The sequence below is a fragment of the Panulirus ornatus genome, chromosome 30 (genome assembly GCF_036320965.1).
Source record: "Panulirus ornatus isolate Po-2019 chromosome 30, ASM3632096v1, whole genome shotgun sequence".
NCBI classification, from domain to species: Eukaryota; Metazoa; Arthropoda; class Malacostraca; order Decapoda; family Palinuridae; genus Panulirus; species Panulirus ornatus.
This window is the reverse complement of record NC_092253.1, coordinates 8,799,824-8,811,867: the sequence shown is the minus strand read 5'-3', so window position 1 is coordinate 8,811,867 and position 12,044 is coordinate 8,799,824. Positions and strand designations below refer to the sequence as shown.

The window sequence follows — 12,044 nt, the reverse complement described above, 5'->3', positions numbered from 1 at the left end:
GGTGGATGATATCACAGAAGCTAGGAACCAGCAACAACTCCAGGGAATACCTGTGAAGAACAGGATGCATCAACAGTGGAATAAGCTACACATCTTGGGCAGTGTCAACAGAGTTCCAGCCTCAGTCACTGGATATATGTGAAAGGACTTTCTACTTAGAATATGACAGGTAACAGAGTAGTTGATATACTCACTGGGAAGTAGACAGGTTGCCAATTCAAGTAATATGATATAGTCCATTCATCTAAAGAACAAAATGCAGTGAATTAGTTGACAGGAAGTTATATGTTATGCATGATAATGATGAAGGGTTTATGTGAAGATTTAGAAAGTGCTGACACTGCTGATGCAAAGGACCAAGTTGAGTGTTTGCATAAGATGTATTAGGTGTTTTTGATGAAGTTGGATTATAATGTCTCCATCAAGGAATTGAAGGCATCTTTGGCTGAGAGGACAAGATGAACGAAGAGGATTCAAAGAACCCTTTTGCCCAAAATCACATATGGCAGATATCATGCAGAAATGGTTTGTTGGCAGTCCTGGGGAACATTTGTGTATAAGAAAGTGTTACCCCATTCTATCCACCCTTCCAGCCTGTATTACCCCTTAGTTGACCCCATTCCCCTCAAGGTTTATCACTCCAATGGGGAGAGGGAAGAGGGTGTTGTGTTGCATTAATGGTCAGTCTACTAAGAGACAGATAATGAATATGATTAGTGTTACTGCTGTTTGTGGTTCAGTTTTACTGCTTGCCCTAAGATAATGAATAGGGATATTATTACTGCTGTCCGTGGTTCAGGCTTACTGCTTAACCCATGAAAAGTGTGCATACAGTTACACATAGCTGGACTTTAGGAAACCTGATTGCTTCCTGATGAAAATACAAGACATATACCTTTAATGTTCTAAATTTGCTTAATTCTCTGTCTCATTCATAGTTACAACTCAGGAATCAGAGTGGTGTTTTCTTTAGGACCCACTAAGCTGTAGTAAAGGAGCTTATTTAAGGGGACAAGAAACACTTGGCAGTTTGCTAACAAATCCAAAGAAATGTCTTTGGAAAGGCCGAACTTTGATTTTTTCTCACATTTGAGATTAGTGATAGCATATGCATACAGCAATTTGAATTCTTTGTTACAGAGATGTGTAATATGCCATTGGCCATTACATCTAGGGATTCACATATGACTGATGTCAGTTGCTTGAATGCAAGATTTCAGGCATTAAGTTTGCACATGTTTGTAACAAGCATTTCATTGAGGAATGACTTGCCATGGTAATGATCATTGTTGATGCTATTTTAAAAGAAAAACAGTCAGTGATTCAGTAGAGAACATTTCATCAACACAGTTTTACATCAACCAAATCAAAGCAAAGGACCATGCGGACTCCAAAATATTTTAATTTCATTGATGTAAACATGTTCATATTGTATTTTGCAGCTGTCGACTACTGAGTGGTCATTGAGCTAGAAATCATTTTGTAGAATTTAAGCATTAAAGATTGTCGGTCAACATTAAGTACGCTTTGCAGAAACCATGATCAGCATGTTCAAGAGCAGTTTCTGGTTCATTCCTAAGCAGTTATATTCAAAATTTAACTTCACTTTCAGATCTGAAATTTATTTCACTGTTAGTAGGACGAAATTCACTGTGAAAATCCTATGCATCATAAAATGATCAAAAATTCATAATCATCCTTAAGATCAAACATGAGGCAGTAAAAGCAGAGCTTAGCCAACACTAACTTGTTCAGTGTCATGAAAATTGAAAAAGAACATTTCAAATACTTTGTAATACTTCTGCATATGTGACCACAATCCATACATAGTCTTGATGACTATACTTTTTCAACATTTCTTTGAGACTTTTTCATAAGATACTTTTCTAGTTTTTTCTTACAATGGTACTTGCCACTATATGCCTTGCCATCAGTGTTAAAGTTCCAAGATTTAAAACATTCCCACTTTCCAAAACTGGCTGAGAAGAATAACTTACTGTATTGATAACCTTATAATCATTTTTCATATGCCTACTAGGTAGATTCATGATCCATTCTATAGGTGAATTATAGTTCACTTTTCATTGGTTCATTCTCCGAGTTACAATTGCTAGTGCTCTAACTAGTGATGTCACGTAAAATGAGGGCAAATGCCGTGGAAGGCAGCAATGTTCAGTTGGCACTGATGGGTATATCTAAACAGTTTACAGTATATAGCAGAGTATAACAAGTATTGTATTGAATGGCTTTATGTCATAGAAACCACAGTATTGAAGCTGATGATTAGATTAAATGATGTTTGATAGCTATATCTGTTCCCCTCTGGATAGGATGGAGCAGTTGAAATATATATGGAGAATAACCTCTGTAACTGATAATGCCCAAAGGTGCAGTATGTGCTCTGTGTTTTAGATGATTTTGATGCAATCCCAAAAGTAACAGTTTTCCAGAAACCAGTGCATTTTGTTGAAATATTGTTCTTAACTGTTGTTAAAATAACCAGCCTCCCACACAGGGAGCTTCAAACACGTGAATCAGCATTTCTTATAAAAGGTCATGAGAATGTCACTTTCTATTTGAGAACTTATCCTCAGATCACTTTCTCTTGATTGTTAAGATCACTTCTCGTACTGCTGAAAGATAAGATGCCAACACCTGATCATCATATTGTGTAGAAGGAGCTAGTATGCTATATATATATGCTGAAATCCACTGATGGAAGATAAAACAATTTATGTACCTGCAAACACTAAAAGTATGTTTGGATAATACAGAAAACCATATAGATTGTTGTGATAGTGGCTCAGATTCTGCTAGGAGTGTTGCATGCCATGGAAGGACTTGTTTCAGGTAAATGAGGTGATCATTTTAGAAAACTAGAGAAATCTGGATTAGACCCAAAAGATGTCTGAATGCATAATCCTAAACTAACAGAGTCAGTGAAACCTTTTGATACCAGTCGTCTTCATAAACACAGTCTTTTAGCCTCAAAGTAAGAGCAACTTTCTAAGGAAATGGAAACGAAGTGAATATGATGAAATTAATCCTTTTTAAATGACTATCCTCTGGATATCACTTAGGCTATGCTTTAAAAAATCTTTTGTCTGGTAGCTTTAAACCATCCATGAGCTAATGAAGGAGGAAAATGTGGAGAGTTCTTTAATGCCATAGAAATCTAAATTGAGTTTGAAAGAATAATATGTATTTTACTTTAAAAAGCAAAGGTACATGAAACACTGCTGCCTCTGATTCATCACCTAAAAGAAAGAAACAAACGTGTCTGAATAGATTATACTTGGGAGGGCAGATACCAGTAGTTGTGGATGTGTTCATGAAAAAAAAAGATTCACTGACTGACTTAGGAATAGCTTCATTACTGACATGTGCAGTTTCTAAAAGTATACATAACAGGCAACAATAAACCAGTTAAAGGTTTAAATCTTTATTAACATCTGTGCTTTCTGGCTGTCTGCGATTGTGAAGGAACTCTGAATGATGAATTTAAATACTTCAGGTCAGTGTGACCTCGGAAAGTTCATCAGAACATGCTAGGTACTCTTTGGCTTTTGTTGATCCCATAGCATTGTGTAGCAGTGAAATGCAATGTTCAGTGTGACCTCAGTTTCTTTTTCTGTCAGTAATATCTTCCTTAAGGATTCCTTAATTCCTTTGTGAATTTCATGTAAGTCCAGTCTGGTCTCAAATATTTTGACAGACGCTATCACAAACTTGCAAATTTCACTGTAGAACTGTACTCTATGAATCATAATCTGGCTCTTAAGAGCCAGTTAGTCATGAAATTCAAATGGTAAAGTTAGTGATATCCAAAATTCTAGTTTCCTGCAGCACTCATTGTGACTGGAAATTTTGGCTTTCAGTGATACCCTTAAATTTCCTCAGACCCCAGCATAGCTTCAGTATAGTATGAGAAAGTACCCAGTTGGTATCCTTGACAGCACCAGAAAATACCCCTTTGGCACTCTTCACGGCCTCACTGTTGGTAGTTTTCATTTACTATTAAAGAGTCCTCAGAATTCAAGTACAGCCATGATCCGGTCTCTGGGCATCACCATGAGACCCCCATACAGCCCCTTCACTAGCTGTCTCTCTCCACAGATAGGACTGGACAGTGTGATGGAGTCTGCTGCTGCAGCTGCCACCTCCACCAACAAAAAGGTTCCGCTCATTAATACTATGCTCAATATTTGCATTCTTGCAACTGCATGAATATTTTGTTCACTTTTTATTTTGTCCTTTCAGTTTGATGCACTTTGTCTATTTGTCCATCATATTTTTCTGCACTTGATGTTCAGTGGGCAGTGATGATATGGGTTTACTGTAGTCTAACATGTAAGTCATGCAGGAGCTTCTGTCAAACAAAAGGTCAAGTTAAAGATGCAGAAGTTGCCAGAGCACCCGTATACTTTGTTTACAGTGGTCTTTAGTTCTCACCCATGTTAAGAAATAATTCCAGGTGATAGATTGACTGGGCGTGGACATGGCAATAGATGGAACCACTAGGGTATGAGTTGTAGGTTGGGAGAGAGGACTAAGGTGCCAGGTACTTTAAGGAGTATGTGATAGGGGTGTCATTGTCTGTAAGGGCAAAGGTTGGTATGTTTGATAGTACAGTTGTCCCAGTTGGATGGACATGTTAGAAATTAAATGCATGAGGACAGTATATGGTGTAAGGCTGGTTGATTATGTAAGAAATGACACTGTAAAAGAAAGGTATGGTAGTAAGTGCAGTCTGATCAAGAAGGCAAAGTAGGATGTGTCAAAAAGGTGTGGACATTTGAAGAGGATAAACAAAGAAAGAATATATAAGAGGATTTATTCATCAAAAGTGAAGGAAGCAAGAGAAACCTAGAAGGAAATAAAAGGATGGAGTGTAAAAGGCTTTGGGGTGTCAGGACCTGAACATGTTCTAGGGTTAGAGGTGTTTATTGGACAGAATGAAGTGGATTAGTTTGATATATGGGGGTCAATATGCTGTCATTGGGCTGAATTAGGATATATGATGTAGTCAAGGTAAACCATAGAATAGTCTGTAGGGCTGGGTTGTGGATTTTTGGCTCTGTTTTCTGTACATTATACATGACATTTATAGAGTGGATGTGTGCAAATGATGTCTTTTGATATCTTTGTATGTTTGTTCCTGACACTACCTCACTAAGGCGAGAGAAGCACTTGGTTATAAGAAGAATAAATGATAACCAAAACTACCATAAGATGGTGCCACTGCTATATCAAGTTGATTTGCCATTCTGCCTCTCACAGTGACCTGTCGTTTATGGAGCTCAAATCCACATGGGGTCCTCTTTGGATAGGCCAATGAATGGAGGCACTTGTTTATGTGAATTCCCTTGATAATCTTCATTTTTCAGATCTTCCCTGAATTGATTGATTTCATTGTTCTCATTGTTTATGGGTGAAGTCCTAGGCTCTGAAAAATTTAAAGAACAAATTAGTGGAGCCAACTTGAAAGCTGTGTTTGCATGTCATATGGCAACACAGCTTAGACAGCTTGCCTTGGAGATTATAAGAGGTCAGAGGTTATCAAAGCCTTAGGTACCCATGAATTAATCTACCAATCCATCTTTCACCTTGCATACCATTATCAAGTGATTAGCACCAATTAGTGAACTGCATTTCACTGGCTTGAAGAGTTTCAGAAGTTGAGGTAGATATGTAGGTTCATACCAGATTGTTTCTCACCCATAGAGAAAATGCTCTGTAGAAAATTACTGGCCTTCAGATAATTCTGCAAGATGCTTCTGCAGACATTAACCTTGGCCTTAGTGGCTATGAACCTCAGCCAGGCAAGGGCAACGATGCACATTTTCTTGGGTAGTATTTTGTTTTTGTGCTTTAAAGAATATCATACATAAATTCTCTTAAAAAAAAATTTACTTTGAACGTTGCTCACTTTTCATAAGCAAGTATGAAAGATGATGTGACCAAAGATGGTGATCGGTATCTTTAGATACACCTGTATAGTTATTGTTATTTCTTACACTGTCTATTTCAGTTCCATTGACAAGAACTTACATTAAGAATGCAATTAGATACAAATATACAGTATGTAAACTATTTAGTGTACCCCTTCTTTTTTCTATTTGAAAAGCCAAATTTTTTTATTCTGAATAGTGAAAGGCCTTTGGCACAGACACTGCCAGTCTTTGAATGAATGTGGGTCAAAGACATATGACACCTCTGGGCCATGACATCATAGGCCTTGGTAGATGCTTGTATTGTCACTTAGTCCTGTAAATTAGCAAATGCTACTCATATATTTGTTGATGGGTGAAGGGGTGAATCCTCTTGGATATATCTCATTTTAGAGGATAAAATGGCTGTGTGACTACCCCCAAATTACCTTTCAGATACTTATAGGTTCTGCCGTTAGTAAGAAAGAAAAATAATTATTCCAAACTTGAAAACCCACATTCTCTGTCTCAAAGGTATGACAAATAACCTTACAGCATGTTTAGTTTTCATGGAATCAGAATTTGTGGAGAACCATTTTCTTTTCTCTTTGAGGAAGTAAATGCACATACCTATCAATTTGGATTCAAGAGATCATACTTAGATTTGATGACATTTTCATCATAGTGTACTAGTAATTGGTCAGGGAAAATTTGTTTGCTTCGTGTGAGCATCTTCTTTAAATGATGGTTAATATCACTGGTCAAATTCTGTGAGAGCAGTTGAAAAGTGTTTGATTTTTGATTTTTATGAATATTATTAATCTGATTTTCAGAAGATTAGGCATCTGTTTTGTGGTTGACACTGCATATTTCATTAGGTAAATCATGTGTTCATTTTCAGGCGCCAGGATAATGACATGATTGTCTTTTATGAGCGTCAGTCCTTGTATCAAATCAGTGTGATGTCACCGTGACAAGTTTCATAGACCAATGATTACAGTATATTGGTAACTCTACCAGCTTTCTTCATTTATGATTTTTTTTCTAGGAGCAGCTGAACAATTCAGTGGTGGTTCTGCTTAATTTGTTGGACTATTGTATTAAAAACTTAAACTCTACTATTTTCTTTTAATCATGCTTTAAGGACAACTGAAAATTAAGTATGTCAGTATCAGTAATGATAATTGAATTTGGACATAGGTTTTAGATTTATTATAAAGAATAGCAAATAATGGTGTCAATTGGTTTTGAGGAATGTAAGTCATAGTGTTACATAAACCCACATACACATGTATATACATACACATCGACACACACAAATATACATACCTATACATCTCAGCGTATACATATATATACACACACTGACACATACATATATACACATGTACATAATTCATACTGTCTGCCCTTATTCATTCCCTTCGCCACCCCGCCACATTCGTTCACACTCAGTCTCTAGCTGTCATGTATAATATAGGGGAGAAAGAATACTTTCCACGCATTCGTCACGTGTCGTAGAAGGTGACTAAAGGGGACAGGAGTGGGGGACTAGAAACCCTCCCCTCCTTGCATTTTAACTTTCTAAAAGGTGAAACAGAAGAAGGAGTCACACGGGGAGTGCTCATCCTCCTCGAAGCTCAGATTGGGTGCCTAAATGTGTGTGGATGTAACCAAAATGAGAAAAAAGGAGAGATAGGTAGTATGTTTGCGGAAAGGAACCTGGATGTTTTGGCTCTAAGTGAAATGAAGCTCAAGGGTAAAGGGGAAGAGTGGTTTGTGAATGTCTTGGGAGTAAAGTCAGAGGTTAGTGAGAGGACAAGAGCAAGGGAAGGAGTAGCACTACTCCTGAAACGGGAGTGGTGGGAGTATGTGATAGAGTGTAAGAAAGTAAATTCTAGATTGATTTGGGTAAAACTGAAAGTGGATGGAGAGAGATGGGTGATTATTGGTGCATATGCACCTGGGCATGAGAAGAAAGATCATGAGAGGCAAGTGTTTTGGGAGCAGCTGAGTGAGTGTGTTAGTAGTTTTGATGCATGAGACTGGGTTTAGTGATGTGTGATTTGAATGCAAAGGTGAGTAATGTGGCAGTTGAGGGAATAATTGGTGTACATGGGGTGTTCAGTGTTGTAAAAGGAAATGGTGAAGTGCTTGTAGATTTCTGTGCTGAAAAAGGACTGGTGATTGGAAATACCTGGTTTAAAAAGAGAGATATACATAAATATACATATGTAAGTAGGAGAGATGGCCAGAGAGCGTTTTTGGATTATGTGTTAATTGATAGGCGCGTGAAAGAGAGACTTTTGGATGGTATTGTCCTGAGAGGTGCAAGTGGAGGGATGTCTGATCATTATCTTGTGGAGGCGAAGGTAAAGATTTGTATAGGTTTTCAGAAAAGAAGAGAGAATGTTGGGGTGAAGAGAGTGGTGAGAGTGAGTGAGCTTGGGAAGGAAACTTGTGTGGGGAAGTACCAGGAGAGACTGAGCACAAAATGGAGAAAGGGGAGAACAAAGGATGTAAGGGGAGAGGGGGAGGAATGGGATGTATTTAGGGAAGCAGTGATGGAGTGCACAAAAGATGCTTGTGGCATGAGAAGTGTGGGAGGTGGGCAGATTAGAAAGGGTAGTGAGTGGTGGGATGAAGAAGTAAGATTATTAGTGAAAGGGAAGAGAGAGGCATTTGGACAATTTTTGCAGGGAAATAATGCAAATGAGTGGGAGATGTATAAAAGAAAGAGGCAGGAGGTCAAGAGAAAGGTGCAAGAGGTGAAAAAGAGGGCAAATGAGAGTTGGGGTGAGAGAGTATCATTAAATTTTAGGGAGAATGAAAAGATGTTTTGGAAGGAGGTAAATAAAGTGCGTAAGACAAGGGAACAAATGGGAACATCAGTGAACGGGGCTAATGGGGAGGTGATATCAAGTTGTGGTGATGTGAGAAGGAGATGGAGTGAGTATTTTGGAGGTTTGTTGAATGTGTTTGATGATCGAGTGGCAGATATAGGGTGTTTTGGTCGAGGAGGTGTGCAAAGTGAGAGGGTTAGGGAAAATGATTTGGTTAACAGAGAAGAGGTAGTAAAAGCTTTGTGGCAAGGCAGCAGGTTTGGATGGTATTGCAGTGGAATTTATTAAAAAAGGAGGTGACTGTATTGTTGACTGGTTGGCAAGGTTATTTAATGTATGTATGACTCATGGTGAGGTGCCTGAGGATTGCCGGAATGCTTGCATAGTGCCATTGTACAAAGGCAAAGGGGATAAAAGTGAGTGCTCAAATTACAGAGGTATAAGTTTGTTGAGTATTCCTGATAATTATATGAGAGGGTATTGATTGAGAGGGTGAAGGCATGTACAGAGCATCAGATTGGGGAAGAGCAGTGTGGTTTCAGAAGTGGTAGAGGATGTGTGGATCAGGTGTTTGCATTGAGGAATGTAAGTGAGAAATACTTAGAAAAGCAAATGGATTTGTGTGTAGCATTTATGGATCTTGAGAAGGCATATGATAGAGTTGATAGAGATGCTTTGTGGAAGGTATTAAGAATATATGGTGTGGGGGCAAGTTGTCAGAAGCAGTGAAAAGTTTTTATCGAGGATGTAAAGCATGTGTATGTGTAGGAAGAGAAGAAATTGATTGGTTCTCAGTGAATGTTGGTTTGTGGCAGGGATGCGTGATGTCTCCATGGTCGTTTAATTTGTTTATGGATGGGGTTGTTAGGGAGGTGAATGCAAGAGTTTTGGAAAGAGGGGCAAGTATGCAGTCTGTTGTGGATGAGAGAGCTTGGGAAGTGAGTCGGTTATTGTTCGCTGATGATACAGCACTGGTGGCTGATTCATGTGAGAAACTGCAGAAGCTGGTGACTGAGTTCGGTAGAGTGTGTGAAAGAAGAAAGTTAAGAGTAAATGTGAATAAGAGCAAGGTTATTAGGTACAGTAGGGTTGAGGGACAAGTCAATTGGGAGGTAAGTATGAATGGAGAAAAACTGGAGGAAGTGAAGTGTTTTAAATATATGGGAGTGGATTTGGCAGCGGATGGAACCATGGAAGCGGAAGTGAATCATAGGGTGGAGGAGGGGGCGAAAGTTCTGGGAGCGTTGAAGAGTGTGTGGAAGTCGAGAACATTATCTTGGAAAGCAAAAATGGGTATGTTTGAAGGAATAGTAATTCCAACAATGTTATATGATTGCGAGGCGTGGGCTGTAGATAGAGTTGTGCGCAGGAGGGTGGATGTGCTGGAAATGAGATGTTTGAGGACAATATGTGGTGTGAGGTGGTTTGATCAAGTAAGTAATGAAAGGGTAAGAGAGATGTGTGGTAATAAAAAGTGTGATTGAGAGAGCAGAAGAGGGTGTTTTGAAATGGTTTGGTCACATGGAGAGAATGAGTGAGGAAAGATTGACCAATAGGATATGTGTGTGAGAGGTGGAGGGAACGAGGAGAATTGGGAGACCAAATTGGAGGTGGAAAGATGGAGTGAAAAAGATTTTGAGTGATTGGGGCCTGAACATGCAGGAGGGTGAAAGGCATGCAAGGAATAGAGTGAATTGGAACGATGTGGTTTACCAGGGTTGACGTGCTGTCAATGGATTGAACCAGGGCATTTGAAGCGTCTGGGGTAAACCATGGAAAGATCTGTGGGGCCTGGATGTGGAAAGGGAGCTGTGGTTTTGGTGCATTATACATGACAGCTAGAGACTGAGTGTGAACGAATGTGGCCTTTGTTGTCTTTTCCTAGCGCTACCTCGCACACATGTGTGGGGAGGGGGTTGTTATTGCGTGTGTGGTGGGGTGGCGATGGGAATGAATAAAGGCAGACAGTATGAATTGTGTACATGTGTATATATGTATATGTCTGTGTATGTATATATATATTTTTTTTTTTTATTATTATACTTTGTCGCTGTCTCCCGCGTTTGCGAGGTAGCGCAAGGAAACAGACGAAAGAAATGGCCCAACCCCCCCCCATACACATGTATATACATACGTCCACACACGCAAATATACATACCTACACAGCTTTCCATGGTTTACCCCAGACGCTTCACATGCCTTGATTCAATCCACTGACAGCACGTCAACCCCGGTATACCACATCGCTCCAATTCACTCTATTCCTTGCCCTCCTTTCACCCTCCTGCATGTTCAGGCCCCGATCACACAAAATCTTTTTCACTCCATCTTTCCACCTCCAGTTTGGTCTCCCTCTTCTCCTCGTTCCCTCCACCTCCGACACATATATCCTCTTGGTCAATCTTTCCTCACTCATTCTCTCCATGTGCCCAAACCACTTCAAAACACCCTCTTCTGCTCTCTCAACCACGCTCTTTTTATTTCCACACATCTCTCTTACCCTTACGTTACTCACTCGATCAAACCACCTCACACCACACATTGTCCTCAAACATCTCATTTCCAGCACATCCATCCTCCTGCGCACAACTCTATCCATAGCCCACGCCTCGCAACCATACAACATTGTTGGAACCACTATTCCTTCAAACATACCCATTTTTGCTTTCCGAGATAATGTTCTCGACTTCCACACATTCTTCAACGCTCCCAGAATTTTCGCCCCCTCCCCCACCCTATGATCCACTTCCGCTTCCATGGTTCCATCCGCTGCCAGATCCACTCCCAGATATCTAAATATATATATATATATATTTTTTTTTTTATACTTTGTCGCTGTCTCCCGCGTTTGCGAGGTAGCGCAAGGAAACAGACGAAAGAAATGGCCCAACCCCCCCCCCCCATACACATGTACATACACACGTCCACACACGCAAATATACATACCTACACAGCTTTCCATGGTTTACCCCAGACGCTTCACATGCCTTGATTCAATCCACTGACAGCACGTCAAACCCTGTATACCACATCGCTCCAATTCACTCTATTCCTTGCCCTCCTTTCACCCTCCTGCATGTTCAGGCCCCGATCACACAAAATCTTTTTCACTCCATCTTTCCACCTCCAACTTGGTCTCCCTCTTCTCCTCGTTCCCTCCACCTCCGACACATATATCCTCTTGGTCAATCTTTCCTCACTCATTCTCTCCATGTGCCCAAACCATTTCAAAACACCCTCTTCTGCTCTCTCAACCACGCTCTTTTTATTT

The 12,044-nt window shown here is 39.7% G+C and overlaps 1 protein-coding gene across 21 annotated transcripts in view; it reads left to right on the top strand.

Annotated features, from left to right (window-relative positions):
• The window catches only part of LOC139758387 (uncharacterized), a 126,537-nt gene that overhangs the window by 87,656 nt on the left and 26,837 nt on the right, over positions 1-12,044 (top strand). For 18 of the 21 annotated variants that reach the window (XR_011714815.1, XR_011714814.1, XM_071679720.1 and 15 more), the window contains one exon: positions 4,117-4,176. The exons of the other annotated variants lie outside the window; for them this stretch is intronic. Coding sequence is in view for 16 of the 18 variants with exons in the window: in XM_071679720.1 (XP_071535821.1) it covers positions 4,117-4,176 (60 nt within the window). In the remaining 2 variants the exon portion in view is untranslated. The remainder of the gene's footprint in view (positions 1-4,116; positions 4,177-12,044) is intronic. 21 annotated transcript variants of the gene reach the window in all.